Source organism: Macrobrachium nipponense, chromosome 21 (genome assembly GCF_015104395.2).
Source record: "Macrobrachium nipponense isolate FS-2020 chromosome 21, ASM1510439v2, whole genome shotgun sequence".
Lineage (NCBI taxonomy): Eukaryota > Metazoa > Arthropoda > Malacostraca > Decapoda > Palaemonidae > Macrobrachium > Macrobrachium nipponense.
This window is the reverse complement of record NC_087212.1, coordinates 18,456,091-18,478,343: the sequence shown is the minus strand read 5'-3', so window position 1 is coordinate 18,478,343 and position 22,253 is coordinate 18,456,091. Positions and strand designations below refer to the sequence as shown.

Here is a 22,253-nt window from a genome sequence, read left to right as displayed (position 1 = left end):
CTCTCTCTCTCTCTCTCTCGTCTCTCTCTCTCTCTCTCTCTCTACTACAAAGATGTATGTTTTTTGTATGATAAATAAATGATTTACTATTTTCAAATATTAATATTAATTTATACAGCAATAATATCAATTCATTAAGAAATACCCATAGTGAATTAGTAAGATTTTTAGCTTTAAATTAAATTAAAAATTATGGAAAGAACTGAGAAAATCCCAGTCAGATTCTTTCTCTAACTCCAGGTACTAAAACTCAGATATACGTATCAAGTTAAGTGACCGGAGGGGGAAGGAGCTGATTTGTTGTTACCACCAAGTGCACATGAAATTTCCACCCCCCCCTCTCTCTCTCTCTCTCTCTTTTACTGAGATGAGAGATTTTTATGGTACATATATGCGTAATATGTTTATTAATATTTTCAAATAATAATAATAATAATAATACAGGCAGTCCCCGGGTTACGACGGGGGTTCCGTTCTTGAGACGCGTCGTAACCCGAAAATCGTCGTAAGCCGGAACGACGTTTGGAAATATGTCTTAAACTAATAAAAAGTTATAAAAACCTTACTTGTAATCCTTTGGTTTTACACTACATGTTGTTTCCTGTGGTTTTTTGATGTACAACCTGGAGTTATTTTCATAAAAAAAAATGAAAAATCTGGTTCCTTGAAGGTAAAAACTATTGTAATCCTCTGGTGACACTACATTCTTGAAGTTTTATGTACAACCTGGAGTGATTTTGCCAAATCTTGAGGGCTACAAGAACAGTTGATTACTATTTATGTATCATATAGACTAATTAAAGTAAACGTATCTTTAAATAGGCTTATATATTAGTATCAACAAAACATTTCCTGGCATGAGTGAGAGGCTGTTTAATGAAACGACACTTCTCTGTCATATCTGTTCAGAAAATAAACGTTACGTCAATCCCCGAGAAAATTGTTGCCAAGACATCTCTCTCTCTCTCTCTCTCTCTCTCTCTCTCTCTCTCTCTCTCTCTCTCTCTCTCTCTCTCTCTCTCTCTCTCTCTCTCATACGATTGCCCTAATATACGAATATTTTGAGATACAACAGAAAATTTGCGAAAATATATGCTTTGATATACAACGAAATATTTGAGATGCGATTTTACGATGTGATAGTTGTATAGGCGACCGATAAATGGCGTTCAGTCTGTTTGTTGGTGCTGCATCGTTAATACGTCGTTGTTTAGTTCGTTGTATTTGTGCCTATTTTTCGTGTTATTTTGTCTATTTTATTATTAACCGTGGGTCCCAAAGATAAGGACAAAGCAGGTGATAAGAAAAAACCCAAGAGAATTATTTCGATGGAAGCAAAACATGAAATTATAGCAAAGCATGAACGTGGCGTTTGTATCGTCGATTTGGCAAACGAGTATGGTCGAAATCCTTCTGCAATATCCACGATCATCAAGCAAAAGGAAGCTATAAAAACCTTCCAAAGGCATCACCATTATTTCTAAACTACGAACTGATTAAAAAAATAAATAAAAATTAGTTTAGCAATGTTATTTCATTTGTGTTTATTACGTAGTTATTAGTGTACATACGTAAATAAAAAGAGAACAAATCGTTCCCTGCCACCTTTCCCTACCTCCTCCCCCTGCTGGCCTTACGTCATCTTTCGTTGTGGTAAGTAAAACTCCTTTCTTTTTTTTAATTGATTTTATTAACATTTATTATCATTTATCACATTGCTATGTTATTTTATCATTATGTGTGTTATTACTCGTTTATTTGTGTATAAATTGTGTATATTATATGTAATTTAGCTGTGTTTAGGTGTGGTTTCATATTGCTAGAACGGATTAATACATATTACATTATTTTAAATGGGAAAAAATGCTTTGAGATACAACTGTTTTGATATACGACGATGGTAACGGAACAAATTAAATTCGTATGTCAAGGTTCCAGTGTACTGGATAATGTGTCTCTTTGGATACTTCGATTTTGCCAAATCTTGAGGACTACAAGAACAGTTGATTACTATTTACGTATCATATAGACTAATTAAAGTAAACGTATCTTTAAATAGGCTTATATTATTAGTATCAACAAAACATTTACTGGCATGAGTCAGAGGCCGTTTAACGAAACGAACACTTCTCTGTCCTAAACTCGGAGCGTTGGAAGACACCTCTCTCTCTCTCTCTCTCTCTCTCTCTCTCTCTCTCTCTCTCTCTCTCTCTCTCTCTCTCTCTCTCTCTCTCTGATCAAATTACTGGATAATGTCTCTCTTTGGATACTTGGAATTTGCGTTGTAATCTAACCAGAAACTTCGTTTTGTTATTATTACTGGAAACAAGCAATTATTTTTTCATTGTTTGCGTTTTTGGACTGTTATATGTAAACTTTGCGCACCGCAAGCTAGTATGTATTCATTCGCTCGGAAACTAGTTCCGCATATGAGGCGTCACTAAAAAACATAGAAAAATACGACATAAAAAGTGTCGAAAATCATCATAACCTCAAAATTTTTGTTGTAATCTAACCAGAAACTTATTTTTATTAATATACTGTGCTAAACTATGAAGGATTTTTATCATAGTATGCGTTTTTTGAAAGCGTCGTTAACTCGGAGCGTCGGAAGCGTCAGCGTCGTAACCTCGGAACAAGCGTCGTAACCCAGGACGGATTTTTCCATTGAATATTTAAGAAAAAGCGTCGTAACCTCGGAACGTCGTAAGCCGGAACCGTCGTAACCCGGGGACCGCCTGTAACTGTAATTACAAAAATCATATGTGAAAGTATTTTACAAATACTACGATAATCTCTCTCTCTCTCTCTCTCTCTCTCTCTCTCTCTCTCTCTCTCTCTCTCTCTCTCTTAAAGCGATGTATGTTTTTTGGATGATGATTTACTAATTTTCAAATATCAATATTAATGTAAACAGCAATAATATAAATTTATTAAAGAAAATACTAAAGTCAATTAGCAAGATTTTAGTTTATAAATAAAAGGAATTATGTAAGAATAAAAGAAAATGCATTTAACCCCGTGTCTTGTTTTTAGAACACGTAGCCAGCTTGGTTGGCTGGGTTCCAACTGTCAAATCCAGTGGGGAGCGAGTGTTGCCATCTACGGATCATTGCTGATATGAGATAATTTCTATGGTACATGTGTATATTTATTAATATTTTTTGCATAATAATAATAATTAATAATCTAACTATCTCAAAAACACCATGTGATAGTATTTTAAAGAAGTACAATAATCTATCCATTTCACTCTTTTAAATAAGGACAACCCTCTCTCTCTCTCTCTCTCTCTCTCTCTCTCTCTCTCTCTCTCTCTCTCTCTCTCTCTCTTGCCACACGAGATACTAGCATGCGCTAGTGGTAACTCTCGCCCTCTGTTTGGCTGGAAGTGTATGTATAAGTATATCTTTAAGGACATTACTACATTTTATGGTAAAATAATAATATACAGTACTAGTTTACAAATAATATTACGTTTAATGAGATTAAACAGTAACAATAACATTCTCTCTCTCTCTCTCTCTCTCTCTCTCTCTCTCTCTCTCTCTCTCTCTCTCTCTCTCTCTCTCTCTCACGTATGTTTATATGTTTTGTAGTGTAAATAAATGATTTACCTTATAACTAATTTTCAAACATTAATAAGATTAATTAAAAATAGCGATTCCCAGTCTTTTTATCCACTTGGAGGAACATGGGCGGGGGAGTAATGAGTTTGATATACGAATTGGTGGAGGGGAGGAAGCGGAGTCTAGGAGTTATTTCCCCTCTCTCTCTCTCTCTCTCTCTCTCTCTCTCTCTCTCTCTCTATCTCTCTCTCTCGCCCCATTAATTATTCTCTCTGTCTCAGAAATAATTCATAATTTCACTCTTGAGGGTCAAATATATGATGTTGCCATTCATTGGTCTCTCTCTCTCTCTCTCTGTTATTTGCTGTAGGTATATATTTTTAATGGTAAACTGTTTAAGATGACTTTAAAATGATATTAATATATAACCTCAAAGATTAATGCAGTATTAGGTTAGTAATTTTAGGTATATTTGAAGTAGGATGTTATTAAAGGTATACATTTGGCATCTGAACTTTCAAGATAGGCAGTTATAAGCATTTTTAGTGGTGGTTTTAACTATTCGCAGGTTTTAACTATTCGCAGGTTTTAACTATTCGCGGGGGTGTCTGGTACACATCCCCCGCAAATACGGGGGGAACATTGTGTGTATAGATAAATATAATATATATATATATAATATATATTATATATATATATATAGATAGATAGATAGATAGATAGATAGATAGATAGATAGATATTGTGACAAAGTGGCCAAGAGTATCTGGGTCTGGACACCATTAACCCTTAAATGCCGAAGCGGTATTTTAAAAATCTTCTCCCGTATGCCGGTGGCGTTCGTGAGTGAGCACCGAAGCTGAAAATTTTTTTTTTTTTTTTAAATCACAGCACGCTTAGTTATCAAGATTAAGAGTTCATTTTTGGCTCCTTTTTTTTTTTGTCATTGCCTGAAGTTTAGTATGCAACCATCAGAAATGAAAAAAATTTCATTATCATATTGGGATATATGACAGTGCAAAAAAAATTTTCATATATAATTGTATACAAATCGCGCTGTGAGCAAAACGGTTAATGCTACTGTGTCAATTTTTTTTCATTGTATTGTGCACTAAATTGTGATCATTATGGTATATAACACATTGTAAAACAATCAAGGCAACACAGAGAAAATATTATCACAAAATTATGCATGAATTTGTAACTCGTGGACATAAAAAAAAGCTGTCTTCAAAAATTCACCATAAATCGAAATATTGTGCTAGAGACTTCCCGTTTGTTGCAAAATGAAGGTAATTGATTGAATATTACTAGACTAAGTGTTTTAGCTTACCATTGCAGTTTTGACCATTTTGGTCAAGTTAAAGTTGACCGAAGGACAAATTTTTTTCTATTTATCGTTATTTATATGAAAATATTTCAAAACTGATGATAGCTACAACCATGGATCTTTTTTAGTTGTATTCTACATGAAATTGCGCACATTTTCATTTATAAAACCTTATGTAACGGCTAATTTAAAATGGTGCAAACATTACGACAATCGGACGAAAAAATTTATGATTTTTTCGGAAGAGTTATCGTGCGGACGTAAGGAAAAAGTTTATTTCATAAATTCACCATAAATCGAAATATCGTGCTAGAGACTTCCAATTTGTTGCAAAATTAAGGTAAATGATTGAATATTACTAGAATGTAATAGTTTTAGCTTACAATTGTGTTTTTTGACCATTTCGGTCTAGTCAAAGTTGACCGAAAGTTGAAATTTTTTGCACTTATCGTTATTTATATGAAAATATTTCAAAACTGATAAAAGCTACAACCATGCGTTGTTTTTTGTTGTATTCTACATGAAATTGCACTCATTTTTATATATAAAACTTTATGTAACAGCTAATTTAAAATGGTGCAAACATTACGACAGCCGGATGAAAAAATTTCTGATTTTTTTCGGAAGTTACTGCGTGGGCGTAAGGAAATTTTTTTTTTTCATAAATTCACCATAAATTGAAATATTGTGCTAGAGACTTCCAATTTGTTGCAAAATAAAGGTAAATGATTGAAGATTACTAGAATTTTTAAAAAAACTTTTTCGTCGACGTACCATACGTCAGTTCGGCACCCGACAGACAATTTTCGTTGACGTTTAATACGTCCAATCGGCGTTAAAGGGTTAAACTTAGCGGCTCCGTCGGCATCAGCGCTTGCTGTTTCACCGTTAATTTTCTTATGGCGGTGCTTGAAATGACAAAACCATCCAGCACTTGCTGCAAAACTTTTGTTGTGGTTATCATCATAATTCTTCTTCAGTTCTTCAAAAAGCATGCGTGCCTTTGTCTGAATGGTTAAGAGGGTGAGTGGCATATGCTTTTGTATTTGGTCCTCCATCCACCTGACCAGTAACTGCTCCATTTCTTCCAAAGGCCCTATCCTCTTCTTTGATATAGCCGTTGAATGAACTGAAGCAGATGCCTTTACAGCATCCATTACGTTTCTTGTCCTTGGGGATGGTGGATACCGTTGATTGCGATAAACGTTCGTCACGTGCGATAACCATGACTGCCTTTCCCGCTTCACCCTGGTTTATAATCTTCAGTTTCTGCTCCAAAGTGATGGATTGCCTCTTCTTTTTTGCACTACCAGCAGGAGACCTATTTGGTTGTTTGGCCGACATAGTTTTTATGTTTTAATTTCTGGGCTCAGCTCGTGTCGCTGCGCGAAATATCCTTTAATCTATTATTTCTAGGGTAAATGTACTAACACATACCAGAGAATAAATAAAATAAAGAAAAAGGTCAGTATAACTGACTCGCTCACCCTCCAGGAGGGTGTCGGTATGAACACTAGGCGAGTGAGACCACTACCACGAGCCAAATGCCAATAGAAATCTCCCACTACAAAATCCCTCCAAGAGGGGAGCCGACCCACAGAGTGAGCAGCTCGTACTACTACTACTCCATCCCATGCTGCCGACTGCTGCGCCTCTGGTGGCCATCCTTTCAAGTTAGCACCCACGAGTCGGTTGTGATATTTTTCCTCTCTGTGTTTTTTGTGCCCTTTCATTGGATTTTCTATTATGGAGCGTGCAGCTATCGCAGCAGCTAAGTTAAGTACTCAGTATTTACGGTTAGTTGGTTTTTTCCGGCCCTGAGACAGTATTTGCCGTTTTTTAGGTATAAATACGATCTCGGGGTCGGAAGCATGGCAGCATGGTTCTGCCTCGTGATGGGTTCGTTCTTGGTCTCCCATACCTAGAACATCCCCTTATTTATCTTCGCTCTTTATGATTATCCGCTTTACTTAGGGTACGGTCTACTCAGGTTTGTCATGCATGCATGTATTTACCTTACGTAGGCTTCTTCTATCCAGACCCTAGTCCAGGTTCTTAGTATCGGCCTCTGACTAGCTTTGAGTGGTAGACTTGCCTTCGGGTTAGTCGTACACTCCTGGATTTTTTCTCCTGCTATATTGTTTTCTTTCTTTCATTTATTTATTTATATAACTGTGTATTTTATTATTGTTAGGTTAGTTAGGCGTCTGGCTTAGCCTAGGTCCTGGCTCTTTGAGCCTATACTACCGCTCATCAGTTCGGTTGCATCTCTCTGATTAGTTGGTTCGGCCCAGTGGGCTTATTTGCCTCCGCTTTTCAGTTCAGTATGCTTCCCGATAGCATTTCCCTGATCAGTGGTTGTCCTAGGCTTAGTTGTCGTTTTTGGTCTTACCGCCTCGTGGTCACTTCGTGAATCACGGGCCAGCCAGACGCCTGTCCAGTCATTCTTCCCCCCCCTCCCGCTCTTCCATAGAGTCGGGCGGGGGCGGGGCGGGTCGGTCTGCCCATGCTCGCTCCTCATACCCGAGCCTGCCTCCTCTCTCCCCTCAGGCGGAGGGGCTAGGGAGTCGGGACAGACCCAGACTGGTCTCGACCTCTCCGGCTTCTCGGTCCGGCCGGTTGGTACGGAGTGGGGGGTACTGGCCTTGCCCACCCTCCGCGCTACCTTGTCGCTCCGGGCTAGCTTGAGCCTGTATGTCTTCTCGCTCTTTCCCATCTTACTAGGACTCCTTCCTGATCGGAGTCCTGGTATCCAGCGGAAAGTTGTTAGTCCACCCAGTAGGGTGGACCGGAGCATACAGTGGGGTCTCTACTAACCTTACCGTTTTGCTGAGTTACTACACACTCCGCTACGCACTGGACTTAGTCCGGTTTGCTTGTGTGTTAGGTTTAAGTTATCTTTTAAGTTTATCTTGCTTAAGAACCATTAACCATCCCCCTCCCTTACATATCTTACCGGATCTCTCCGGGATTATAGCCTATTCAGGCGATGCAGGGAGGGGTTATGCCCAAATTTTTTCCGAGCTCCGGCATGCATCGGAGCTCTTCTGTCCTTTAGACTGTAAGTGATGTTTTTTAAGATACTCATGTGTCTCCCCACTTACAGGCCACCAACTGTGAGCATCCGGGATGTTCCGCCACACTTCAGGACCCTTGTGGACACGAAGTTTGCCGGTCCCCATGCTCCATGCGCGACTCCGCTCGGGGACATCCAGGTCTGGTACCATGAGACGTGTACCATATGTTACGATCTGGTGAGCCAGCTTTTGGAAGGGTAAGTTTTACATCTCCAGTAGCTGCTCCGCTTCTTTTTTAGCGCTTAAGTTTTCATCATATTAACTTAAGGCAATTAATTTAAGTTATACTTTAAGTTTTAGTTTTAAGTGATTCTTAAATCTAAACTACGCCCTCTCTTCCAGGCTCCGGCGGTAAGAGATACCGCACTGGCTACCCTACGGGCCTGGGTCGGCGGTTTTGGGAAAAACGCCGCCAAGGGACAGCCCTACATCCTAGAGAAGCGGTTGGCATTACTAATCTTCCCCGGAGGCAAGGCGACAGGATACGTCGACCCCGTAGAAGCGGATCCGACTATCGCCTTCATCCAACAACAGCTGGCCACCTCATTAACTGATCAGACCAGGATATCTCTACGGATGTCGCGACCCTAGATATTAATGTTGAACCTATGGTAGGTATAGACGACCTGTTGGTCGAGGTAGGTACGGTGGACACCCAAGGGTCACCCTTGGGCGTAACAACTGTTTCTTCTACTCCTGCAACCTCTCCATCCTTCCAAGGCTTTACGGTGACGAAATATATTCTCCTCCTGGTGCTTCGGTTAGACCTAAGGTCAAGTCTAAGGTGATGACTTTGACTAAGACGTTGTCGTCGTCTAAGAAGACGACTTCGGCTTCATCCTCCTCCCGTAAGTCTCCGGCTGGGAATCCCGGAGCATCCAGGTCTAAAGCTTCTAGCTCCGGCTCTAAGTCCTCGAGGAGTAAATCCTCCAGAGAGAGATCTCGCACTCCGGCAGAATCACCAGTTCCGCTACCTTTGGTTCCGATTCAGAGCCTCCCCTCCACCTCCGCAGCAGCTCCGGCTTTGGACTCCAATGCTGGCCTGTTGCAACAGGTGGGTGACCTGGTTGGGTCCTTAAAGAGTAGCATGGAGCAAATGATCTCTCGTCTGTCGGACAGGATTACTTCCCAGGACTCCATTATAGCCGGGCTGAGAGAAGCTCCTCTAGCCTCTCCTCCACTGTCCAACACGAGTGGATCCCAACTTCCTCCGTATGACTCACTACCTCAGTTCTCTATGAACAATCCGTGGAGAGTAGCGTCATACGCCCCCTTCCAGGACGGTCTCATCTCTATACCGGAATTTGGGACTCGAAGAATAGAGGACTTCGAGTTCTTCCCGGAAGACCTCCAGCCTCCGTTCATAGGCTACGCAAGGCTTACGCCGTCGGCTATGGTGCGGGACGATAAGGTACCTAAGGAGACAGTCCTCTACTCACGAGACCCCAGGCTCAGAGAGAATGGCTCAGGTGTTTAGAGGACATGGATTGTTCTAACACCAAGATACAACCATTTAAGAGTCCCTTTACCATTTTTACAATGGATGAGAGTACCCCGCTCCCGTTCCTAACCAAGATCGCGAGGTCGACCATCCCAGCGGCCCAGAAGGGGGAACCTATACCGCAGTTGAAGGAAGCGGACCCCACTTCTCCGTTGCTCCCCTCAGTTGGAGAATTGTGGGAAGACTTGCCGAATACATTCTCAGCTGGCAAACTCAAACCGGACTGTGCTATGGAGCAGTTTGGTGAAAAGCTACCAGGCTCCCAGATAGCCTTATTCAGGCTGAGTTTGATGCAAAATCGCGTCTAGCCAGATCCATCAATTCTATGGCTATGTCTGAGGTAGCTACCATGGCTTATGGATCAGAACCGATTTTTAAGCTCATGACCAAAGCCCTGACTCAAACGGTACAGTCAGATATGTTTGAGTTTGCCACTGCTCGGACGAATTGTAGGAAGCATGTCCTACAAGAGGCAACCATTCGGCATGAACCGAATAGGTTACTCTCGTCTAGCATCTGGGGAGCAGATCTCTTCCCAGAAGCTATGGTTAAGGAGGTCCAGTCAGAGGCTACCAGGTTAAACCAGAGCCTTAAGGATCGTTGGGGCCTTTCGGCTAAGAGGAGGCAAGACCTGACTCCTAAAGGTAAGGGACAAAAGAAACCCAGGCGTTTCCACCTTACCAGAAGAAGCAACTACGCTTTCCTCAACAAGTTCCAACAGTACCGTTAGTGCAGACAGCCCAACCCTCCACTTCTAAAGGTCAATCACAGCCAATTTATGTGATATCCCCTCAGCCTCAGCCCTCCACCTCTTACGCCATCTCTCCAGCTTACAATCAAGCCTTCGAGAGTCAAGCTTCTCAGAAGTATGACCGCTCGGGTAAGGGAGGTAGAGGTAAGCGTTCCTTTCGTGGGAGAGGATCGGGAGGCCCCTTTAACAGGGGAAAGCACTTCAGAGGAGGCCGAGGCGGTTACCAGAACCAATGAAGAACTTCAGGTAGGAGGGAGGCTGTTTCACTTTCGCCACCGGTGGAACTTCAGCCAATGGGCTCAGAGCATAGTGTCAAAAGGTCTGGGTTGGAGCTGGTTGACGAACCCACCTCCATCCAGACCTTTCCGTCAACTTCCTTCCAAGGAATTGACAGAGTACGCAGACGATCTCCTTCAAAAAGGAGCTATAGCGAGAGTCAAGAGATTAAAATTTCAAGGTCGCTTGTTCAGCGTGCCAAAGAAAGGCTCACAAAAAAGAAGGGTAATCTTAGACTTGTCCCGCTTAAACTTAGCCATCCGCTGCGACAAGTTCAAGATGCTCACGATCTCACAGGTGCGGACCCTACTTCCCCGTGGGGCCGTCACCACCTCTATCGATCTTACAGACGCTTACTATCATATCCCTATTGCAAGACACTTTCCGTCCGTTCGGGTTTCAAGATAGGAGACCAGACATTCTCCTTCAAGGTAGTTCCATTCGGACTCAACGTGGCCACCCAGAGTGTTCACGAAGCTAGCGGAAGTGGTAGTGCAACAACTCAGATCGCAAGGGATCATGGTAGTAGCGTATCTCGACGATTGGTTGATCTGGGCCCCAACAGTCGAGGAATGCAACAGAGCTACTCTGAAAGTGATTCAGTTCCTGGAATATCTAGGCTTCAAAATAAACAGGACCAAATCAAGACTCACTCCAGAGTCAAACTTTCAGTGGCTGGGCATTCAATGGAATCTAGCATCCCACACTCTGTCGATTCCATCAACCAAAAGGAAAGAAATAGCAAAGTCAGTCAAGCAATTTCTAAGTCACAAACTAGCGTCAAGGAGAGCCCAGGAAAGGATCCTGGGTTCTCTCCAGTTTGCATCAGTGACAAACGTCTTAATGAAAGCCAAACTGAAAGACCTAACCAGAATCTGGCGCTCGCGAGCAACCGTCAGGTCCAGGGACAAACTATCCTCAGTGCCTCTGATTCTAAAGAATCGACTTCGGCCATGGGCGAGAGTCAAGAATTTATCAATGTCAGTACCCCTTCAGTTCCCTCCACCAGGGGTCACCATCCACACAGACGCGTCCTTAAGCGGCTGGGGAGGGTATTCCCAGGTCAAAAAGGTTCAAGGGACTTGGTCACCTCAGTTCCGTCAGTTCCATATAAACGTACTGGAGGCAATGGCAGTGTTCTTGACTCTAAAAAGGTTACGCCCACCCAAGTACTCCACATAAAGCTAGTCCTGGACAGCGCAGTGGTAGTACATTGTATAAACAGAGGAGGCTCCAAGTCACGTCATCTAAATCACGTCATGATAGCCATCTTCTCCCTGGCAGACAAGTTCAGTTGGCATCTTTCCTCCACTCACATAGCTGGAGTAAGAAACGTCATAGCAGACGCCCTATCCCGATCAGTACCCCTAGAGTCGGAATGGTCACTGGACAACAGTTCGTTCCAATGGATCCTTCAAAGAGTCCCAGGGCTACAGGTGGACCTCTTCGCATCACAAGCGAACCACAAACTACCGTGTTATGTAGCCCCCAACCTGGACCCTCTGGCCTATGCCACGGACGCCCTGGCTCTAGACTGGAACAACTGGGAGAAGATTTACGTCTTCCCTCCAGTGAATCTCCTCATGAAAGTATTGAACAAACTCAGGACATTCAAGGGTTCAAGTGGCTCTAGTAGCCCCAGACTGGCCGAAGAGCAACTGGTATCCTCTAATTTTGGAGCTGGGCCTTCGTCCTCTTCAGATCCCAGTCCCAAGCTCTCCCAGTCAGTGCAAATGAAGACTGTGTTCGCTTCCTCAGGGATTCTCAAAACCCTAACTTTATGGATTTCATGAAGTTTGCGGCAAAAAGAGATGCGAATATTGACCCTCAGAATATTCTATTCTTGGAATCCGATAAAAGGGATTCGACTTTGAGGCAGTATGATGCTGCTGTCAAAAAGTTAGCAACCTTCCTGAGAGATTCGGATATTAGAATCATGACAGTTAATTCAGCTATATCCTTTTTCAGATCCTTATTTGAAAAAGGTTTAGCAGCTAGCACGATTACGACAAACAAGTCAGCTTTGAAAAAGATATTTCAATTTGGATTTAACATAGACTTGACGGATTCCTACTTCTCGTCTATTCCTAAGGCATGTGCTAGGCTTAGGCCTTCTGTAAGGCCTACGTCAGTTTCATGGTTCTTAAACGATGTCCTAAAAACTGGCTTCCGAAACCGATAATGACACATGCTCGTTTATAATGCTCTTAAGAAAAACCCTATTCTTATTAAGCTTAGCTTCAGGAGCAAGAATTTCAGAACTGTCGGCTCTATCCAGAGACCCGGATCATATTCAGTTCCTTCCCACAGGAGAAGTCCTACTTTCTCCGGAACGTAGCTTTTTAGCAAAGAATGAAGATCCTTTGATGAGGTGGGAACCTTGGAAGGTACTACCCCTTCCACAAGATGTATCTCTTTGCCCAGTTACAACCTTACGAGCCTTTCTGTCTAGGACCTCCTCATCTTCGTCGGGTCCCCTCTTTAGGAGGGAAAAAGGTGGAACTTTATCCATTAAAGGCATCAGGCAACAAATCCTGTACTTTATTAAGCAAGCCAATCCTGACTCTTTCCCGAAAGCACATGATGTCAGGGCAGTAGCCACCTCAATTAATTATTTCCAACATATGAACTTCGATGAGTTGAAAAAGTATACTGGATGGAAATCGCCGACAGTGTTCAAACGTCACTACCTTAAGTCCTTGGAAGCTCTGAAATTCCCAGCAGTAGCAGCGGGTAACATAGTTTCCCCTGACTCTAGCTAGTTTGTAGTAGAAGATTCAGTCCTCCTTTCTACCTGCCTCACCCAAAAGTTCGTCTATTCCTACCTGGTTCATTTGCATTCACCTTGTGTCTTAGCTGCTTTTGTGATAGTGTAGTGGGTGCCCCTTATTGTCTGGTTAGGGGACACTCACAAATGATTATAAACATTCATCTCATGGATGTTTTCCCCTTATTTTTATGCTAGGGGATACATCATATTATAATGATTACGGGTTTTGTATATTAAGTCATATACATTCCTTTATATATTATTATTGTTGATTGTTTTTATTAATTGCTATTATACTTTTGATACATGCTGTTACACAGATAACATTGATACATGTAAATAATTTTACCTGTACATATGTAATTACCTTATGTTAGCAAACATGATTAGATTTAAGGGTAATTTAAGCATATTTCTATTTTTATACCCCTGTGTATATGTATCTTTTAGCAATTATAGTCTACTCATATATATTTTATCTTTTATTTGAGACCTATTCTGATTTATTTTATTTTTATTCTCATTTTATTACTTTTGTTTACAATCTTGTGCTATTTCTCTGGTACGATTTCGCGCAGCGACACGAGCTGAGCCCAGAAAAGGGATTTTGACGTAAGGAAAAATCTATTTCTGGGCGATTGGCTCGTGTCGCCAGCGAAATCCCACCCTACCCATCCCTTCGCCCAAGATTGTCTGCTAACTTCAGGATGGCCACCAGAGGCGCAGCAGTCGGCAGCATGGGATGGAGTAGTAGTAGTACGAGCTGCTCACTCTGTGGGTCGGCTCCCCTCTTGGAGGGATTTTGTAGTGGGAGATTTCTATTGGCATTTGGCTCGTGGTAGTGGTCTCACTCGCCTAGTGTTCATACTGACACCCTCCTGGAGGGTGAGCGAGTCAGTTATACTGACCTTTTTCTTTATTTTATTTATTCTCTGGTATGTGTTAGTACATTTACCCTAGAAATAATAGATTAAAGGATATTTCGCTGGCGACACGAGCCAATCGCCCAGAAATAGATTTTTCCTTACGTCAAAATCCCTTTTACGGTACTTGAAAAACTCACAAAAAAACACAAACAAACACTGACCCAGTCTTACTTGGTTCAGAGCGAGAGCAAGTGAGGTCGAACTCGTTGGATGCCGCTGTACCTACACCAGCCTCTCGCTCTCGGGCCAACATATTGTACAGCGTAGTATGCTGCTGCCAGCACTCGCTGTGCGCGAAATTTAAAAATACGTATTTTCAATTTTTTTTTTTCCAGTATTAATCGCTAACCCCATCGTAACATCGTATTATCATAAAACGGATTATCGTAACTCGAACACTACCTATATATATATATATATATATATATATATATATACACATACATATATATATATATATATATATATATATATATATATATATATATATATATATATATATATATATATATATATATATATATATATATATATATATATCTATATATATATATACACACACACACACACACACACACACACACACACACACACACATACATACATACTCTTTGGAAACTTAGAAATGACCACCCTAATATAAAAGGAAAATTGTCTGTAGACTTATACCTAATCCTAAGGTCTTTGATGTAAAATTAGGTTACTGCCTAGGCCCGAAGCCTAACTGGATGTCTTTAAATCTCACCTTAAGTCTGGTTACTACCTAGTCCAGGTTATTTTTGTTCACCCTTAAGGATAAACAGTCCTAGGTTATAGGCTACAGACAATTTCAACTACAGTTTATCTAACATATTCTCACTGAATCGATGCATATTGTAGCCTACTAGGCTATTGTCAACATCGTTATCTGAAAGGATTATCATATATTAATAACAATAATAATAATAATTGTAGAATGTTTCATGAGATAAAACTTCCAAATAGTGAGGAATTCTTCATAACATTTTTGCTTCTACAAATAGCTTAACGATCGTAAAATATAAGAAGCGCTAATGTGTGCTGGCAAAAAAGCTGCTTTACGGCTTTTCATGCATGATAGAATCATTGTTTTACGGTTTAAACTAACAAAATTTTAACTGGAACTTAACATTATGCGCATAGTTATCAACTTAGATGTTTCCATGAACTTCGGTATGTAATGAAATCAATGAACAAAGAATGACATTTTCAGAGCTAACAATCCTAACCCATAAGCACCAACATGTGCTGGCTACAAAATTCCGGTTTAGGGCTTTTCACGCACAATAAAATCAATGTTCCACAGTTTAAATTGAAAAATGTTTAACTGGAACTCAAAATGATGCACTTAGTTTTCAACTTACATTGCCATGAACCTCGGTAATGAAATTAATAAGAATGAAAATCTTAGAGCTAGCCCAACGATCATAAATCTTAAATGAAAAAAGCCAATTTGCAGCGTTTCACGCAAGATAAAATCATTGTTCTACAATCTAAGCAAAAAAATTTTAACTGGAACTTGAAAATATGCACTTAGCAAACTTATAAGCAAAGAACAAACTTGATGAGCTTTGATTTGTTTACTGACCAGAAAAGGAATGATTTTATTGTCCATGTTCGGTCGTATGTAAACACATGATGGCGCATAGCCACTTCTTGTGGGTTTTGACATAGATAAACTGGGTTTTGGCATTCTGTTAGGATAAGAAAAAGTGCTCTCTAATCCTGAGTTGATTTATTCTCTATCAGTGTAATAATTTTTATCATTACGACACAATACCTGGGCATAAGACCAGCTAAAAGAGAATTCTCTGATATCAGACAGGTCACCATGGAGCTCTTGATAGACCATGGAAGGGTAACTTCTTGAGGATGAGACAATGACTGTGCTATCAAAAATAAAATTAAAAATAAGTAGTACACCTAACTATACCTAACTATACCACTTACTTTTTAGCATATACTTGAATTTATTTCTAGATACATATTATCAATGGTAAATGGCTTATATCCTTAAATAATTGTCAAGGAAGCAGAAGAAATAAAATGTCAGTTATGCATGATACTAAAAAGGGGGGGATACTCCTGACTGATGTGAGTTATCATAATACATGACATTTGATTTTCTGTACTTTTTAGATTCATATGTTTACACATTTGTTTTTAGGATGATAAGAAAAAAGAAATAGACAGACGAAAAATGGGTCTAGAAATTGCCAAGAGAAAGAGACAGATGCAAGAAGAGGAGATTCAGAGCTTAGTGCGAGAAAGGAAAAAAGAGAAAGATGACGATCGAGCAGCTCGGGAAAGAATTAGGTAAGTTAAACTCTTCATATGTGTTTTGTATATTTAGTCATAATTTTGTTCTTGGAGGGAATTTGACTTATTTCTATATGATAAAAATATTGCCTTTTATGTAGGAGGTATTCCTCATTGCAAGCTGGAATTGGTTGACGACACTTGGTAACAAGGTAGTCAACAGGTGGTAGATGGTTGAGTGAAGGGAGCCCACTCACCACCTGTCTATGCACTTTCTATGGCTCAGTCTAGTTAAGACATCTTGCTGCACTCTTGACTGATCTTCAAGTTGATACTTCTTTTTCATTTTTTTTTGTATGTACTACATAGTGCACTGAGATAACGGACTGTGGTACATCGTACTTCTGGATATATTGGTGCAAAATGCTAATATCAATTTGAGGGTTTTTGCCTCCGGATTTAGTGCCAAATATATAATATTCAAAACATAACAAATATCTTTTCCATGGCTCTTTTAAAAAGTTATGCTTTACTTCAGTGTATCCAATATTGTATGTGTTCTCATATCATTATAGTATTGTGTTATAAAATTCAGAGATAGTGATCTAAGTTTTGGTTTAGAAACCAGCTGAGGCCAATTATGAGGTAAGTTTATTTCACTGTATTTAAGACAATTCAGAGCAATTTTCTTCCTTCTATTTAGTGTAAATGAATCTCCAGATACTATATTTATGTAAGGTAAGGTTATATTTTGTTATGCAAAGTGTTTTTAAGCCAAAATATGACTTGAATAGTAGGTTTTGTTTTTCTCTTATTTTCATCACATGAGATTTACATATCTATCTTTTATCTGCGTGAAAACACTAGTTTAAAATATTTTTCTCTCCGATTTTATTTATGGGCGAGTTTAATGGAAGTTTGCTGGAGTTTAATCCCTGTTGCCGATGCATGATTAACTATACAGTGGTACCTCGACATACGAAAGGCTCAACTTATGAAAAACTCTAGATACGAAAGCAAATACAAAAAATTTAATGTCTCTACATACGAAAATTGCTCAAGTTACGAAAGGTTGTTGCTGTAAAGTCCCGAGATTCGCCCGGCCCACCGAGAACAATTTTAAAACTCGCTCGCCGCCAACTGAGTAAACTCGCCACCATCCTCCCGCTCTCCCATTGGTTCCTGATGCTAGTCACCCCATAAGATCCTGCTCTCCTATTGGTCAGCATCTACCCCTTGTGCTTTATGTATTCTATTGGTAAAAGGATGCTGTAAATTGAAAAACTTATTCATGCAATACATTTAATAAAAAAAACATGAGGTAAAGATAGAATAAAGAATAGAAATGAATGGTTATTATATGGTTTGGTAGTTTCAGTAGTTGAAGAGAGATAATGAAAATTTATGGCTTACTGTGTACAGTAGAGCCTCGGTTCTCGACGATAATTCGTTCCAGAAGGAGCGTCGAAATTCGATTATTTCGAGAAATGAATCAAGTTTTCCCATAAGAAATAACTGAAAATGGATTAATCCGTTCTTGACCATCAGTTATTACCTAACCTTGCCTTTTTATACAGTACATTACATGTAAATTACAACTAAATAAGTTAAAAGTTAAATAAATATCATGTTAAACGTATATTTATAATTTTAAATGTATAATATACAGTATAAAAGAAAACTAGCCTGTGTCCAACTGATTGTTGACCAAGATCCATAGGCTACCTAGGTAAATAGTAAGTAGAACGTAGTGTAGTGGGTAGGCATAAAACGTGTTGCTAACATAATAAAAACATTGAAAAGCAAGTCTAATTATTACAGTAAATTAATAAACTATTAAAATTAAACCCAATTTATATTTATCAAAAACTTGCAAAAATTTACCTACAGTAAGTCGGCATTTAAGGATGTAAACAAACCATAGCGCAGCCCTAGTGGTTTATATCGGGACTATAGTAGTAAAGAAACCATATCTCGCTATAAGCCTAAAAACATTTACATTCGATATTAATTTATTGTAAATCTTTTACAGAGTCGACTGCAATACTGTATACAAAATCTTTCAGTAAATGTAATGTTATGATACTAACGATTTTGTTTCATAAATGTCCTTATAAAAAAGGTGCGTCTTTTACGGCAAATTGTCCAATATCTGGGCTGGTTTCAAGCTTATTGGACTTTGACAATTATTATGGTACTGCATGGTACATATATACGTACGCATAAGTAAAAGAATCTTCTTAATGTCTTGAATTACTATACCATTACGTACCAGCATCTCTTGAGTTTAATATCAAGCTAACCTTTTTTTTTTTTTTTCTTTTTACGACGACGCTTATAAACGAAGCATACAGATTGCGTTCGTTACCGAGCATGCGTTGCATATGTAAACTGTGTCACTACCAGACCTCATACGTAAACATTGACATCTTTTTACAGTAGACATAAAAGAATCGTCTTAATTTCTATAATTATTCTATACCATAGCGGCTTCTCTGATTAAGCTAAGGCTAACTTCCTCTTTACCAGCAAGCTTAACAAAGATTAAGATTGCGTTCGCTACCGAACGGCACACGTTACGTATGTGACAGTGGTTTCACTACCAAATCTCACACGTAAACAATGACGTATTTTTACAGTAGACATAAAAGAATCTACTTAATTTCTATAATTAATGTATACCGTAGCGGATTCTGAGTTAACCTAAGGCTAACCTCTTCTTTACCGGCACGCTTAAAAAGCTTAGATTGCGTTGCTACCGAACCGAACATGTTACGTATGTAACTGGTTCGCTACCAAATCTTACACGTAAACATTAACGTATTACAGTACGACATAAAAGATTCTTCTTAATTTCTTAATTACTACGCACTTAATATGGCATAGTGGCTTCTCTGATATAAACTATGACTAACTTCTTCTTTACCGGAAAGCTTAACAAAGCTTAAAGATTGCATTCGCTACCGAACCGCACATGTAACCTACGTACGTAACATTGCCTTCACTCCAAACCTAACACTTAAATACGTATTGCATTTGCTACTGAAACTCGCGCCTCAAGTGTGAGCTTGGTTTTAGAATATGTCTACGCTTGAAAAAAATCAAGCAAGGGTGCTTGATTAAATCTTTTTTTCGCTCATCACTTTCATGCAGAGGAGAGGATAGACGAAACTTAAGGTTTATTTTGGAGTTGGAAACGATGGAAACATTTTGAAGAAGGAAAACGCTTTTCCATTATTTCAGAGATTAACAATAGCAAAAGGTTTTAATAGATAGCCAGTAGTAATGTTGGGACCCATGATGAATCAAAAGGTAATTGCGTATAGAGTTGATACCACCGAAAAAGCAAACGAAATGCGCGCAAGGTGTACAAGACACGACACATGTTTGAATGTTTGTAAACATTAGTTGCGGACTTTAAACAATGCTGAGTGGCGTCACCAGTGTTACCAACCGTTTTGCTAAATTATGCTAGTCGGTCTAAGCAAGAATTTATGCCAAATATGGTGCAATTTTGTGCCAGAATTATGCTATTAATCTATCATTATCTCATTTTTCTAATACATTCAAGCTAAAACAACGATGTAATGGAAATTTAAAACATTTATATATTAGGTGAAATGATAAAAAGTGACGAACAGACAATATTATAACTAATAATTTGATGATCTTTACATGTTAGGAAACTCGTAATAAAACAATTTTTCTTTAATAGATCACATACGCAATCACTAGTACACTATTTGATATGCAATCACTATTATACTATTTGACAAATGTGTGAAGATCACACATACAAATGTGAAGAAAAACAACAAATTTTACTTATTACTGCATCATTATCATGCCACTCAGAACCATTTTTCTTTAACAGGTCACATAAACAATTAATAAATACTTGAAAATGTGTGAAAATTACTTCAAATATAACATTTTGTTATTTACTGATATTTACTGAAAAATTAAAACTAAAAAAATGGTAAACAAACAAGCCAGTCTCTACTCAAGAAGAAAAACATACGTACTTATTACTTGATCATTATCATGCCACTGAAACACTATTTTTCTTTAACAGATCACATACATAATGAATAAATACTTGAAAATTGTGTGAAAATCACTTCAGACATAATTAAAATTTTGATTACTGAAAAAAATAAAACTTAAAAAAAGTAATTCTTTACTCATGAAGAAAAAACATTATTAACACTTTACTGATCGTTTGTCATGCCACTGTGGGTATTTATTTATATTCACAAAATTTAACATTCCTTAGTTGGGTTCAAACTTAGCAATTAACTCATTTGTTAGTGCTGCTTTTGAGGCAATTTCACTTGTAGATACATTCACTATAGCTGTGTATGAAATTGAGGAATTTTCTGCATTTTATTTAAAATTTTAGTGAAAATACATTCTAAAATTGTACTAGAACCCTAAGTGTGAAAGAAATTATGCTAAGCTCCAATTCTTGGGTCAAATTGTGCTAAAAAACATGAAATTATGCTACATTTGGTAGCACTGGATGACGCCAACTAGCGGCGGCTGGCGGAAACAGTTTTGTTTACAAACATCATATGGTCGGGGGTCGGAAACTGGTTTTTTGGTTGAAAACAGATACAAAGTTTATTGGAAATTTAGTGGCAAAATCCGATTATGTCGAGTACTAATACGGTCGTGAACCGGGTCTCTTCTGTACTAGGAAAAGTGATTGCTTGGCGATCGTTCGATACTCGTAAATGCTGGATGTAAACAGAAGTTTGGAAGCTTTTTTTGTTTGTTTGTTTATTATAGTTAATGGTTACTTAATAATTATTTGAAATGAGTACATGCAATACATTTAATAACAAAAATTGTGAATTAGATATCATAAAATATAAAATAAATCAGACTGCTATCATCAAAGCCAACAAATACATATTTTTTAGAATTATTCTTCTGTTTTAATATTACGTTAGGTATGTGTTTCATTATAGCTGTCAGTAAGTCGGGATTTCCATTAGGTAAAGATAGAATAAAGAATAGAAATGAATGGTTATTATACTGTTTGGTAGTTTCATTAGTTGAAGAGAGATACTAATGAAAATTTATGGCTTACTGTGTCCTAGGAAAAGTGATTGCTTGGCGTTCGTTCGGTACTCGTAAGAGCTGAATGTAAACAAACGATTGGAAGGGTTTTTTTGTTTTTTTTGTTTGTGTATTATAGTTAGTGATTAATTAATAATTATATTTGAAATGAGTACATACTGATTATTTATACATTTTATTGGCATATTCTAAGCTTTTAGCTTCTTGGGTTTAGATGTCAGAATCATAGACTAGGCTACAGTAGCAACCACTAACATAGGCTAGGCTTATTGCTAAGGGACATATGCTAAAGTCCTAATATATGCAGTAAAAATGGGGTTGAACATTACATGCAGTTGAATATTACTCAAGTATCTACAGTATTTTGTTTTTAGGAGTCATATTTCTTCCGTTGGATCGGCGTCGTAACCCTAGAACATGTGTTTTAGGCCTGGAAATATAATTTACTGGGGTGTTTTTGTAGGGCTTGGAACGGATTAGGCATTTTACATGTAAAATGCGGTTCAAGATACGAAAAACTCATGATACGAAGGCTGCCTTGGAACGGATTAATTTCGTATCTCGAGGTATCACTGTAGTTGTTATGCATTGTTTTCTCAGCTTCAGCTATAACTTGCAGCTTAAATTTAAGTAGTATAGCATAGTGTATTTCCTTGCCGATCCTTTCTCTATAGCGATTAGGGTACAGTGT

General features: G+C 38.7%; 1 protein-coding gene across 2 annotated transcripts in view; it reads left to right on the top strand.

The window, feature by feature from the left end:
* Positions 1 to 22,253, top strand: part of LOC135197818 (UBX domain-containing protein 4-like) — a 186,552-nt gene that overhangs the window by 105,546 nt on the left and 58,753 nt on the right. For both annotated transcript variants that reach the window (XM_064224951.1, XM_064224952.1), the window contains exon 7: positions 16,386 to 16,534. In XM_064224951.1, the coding sequence (XP_064081021.1) occupies positions 16,386 to 16,534 (149 nt within the window). The remainder of the gene's footprint in view (positions 1 to 16,385; positions 16,535 to 22,253) is intronic.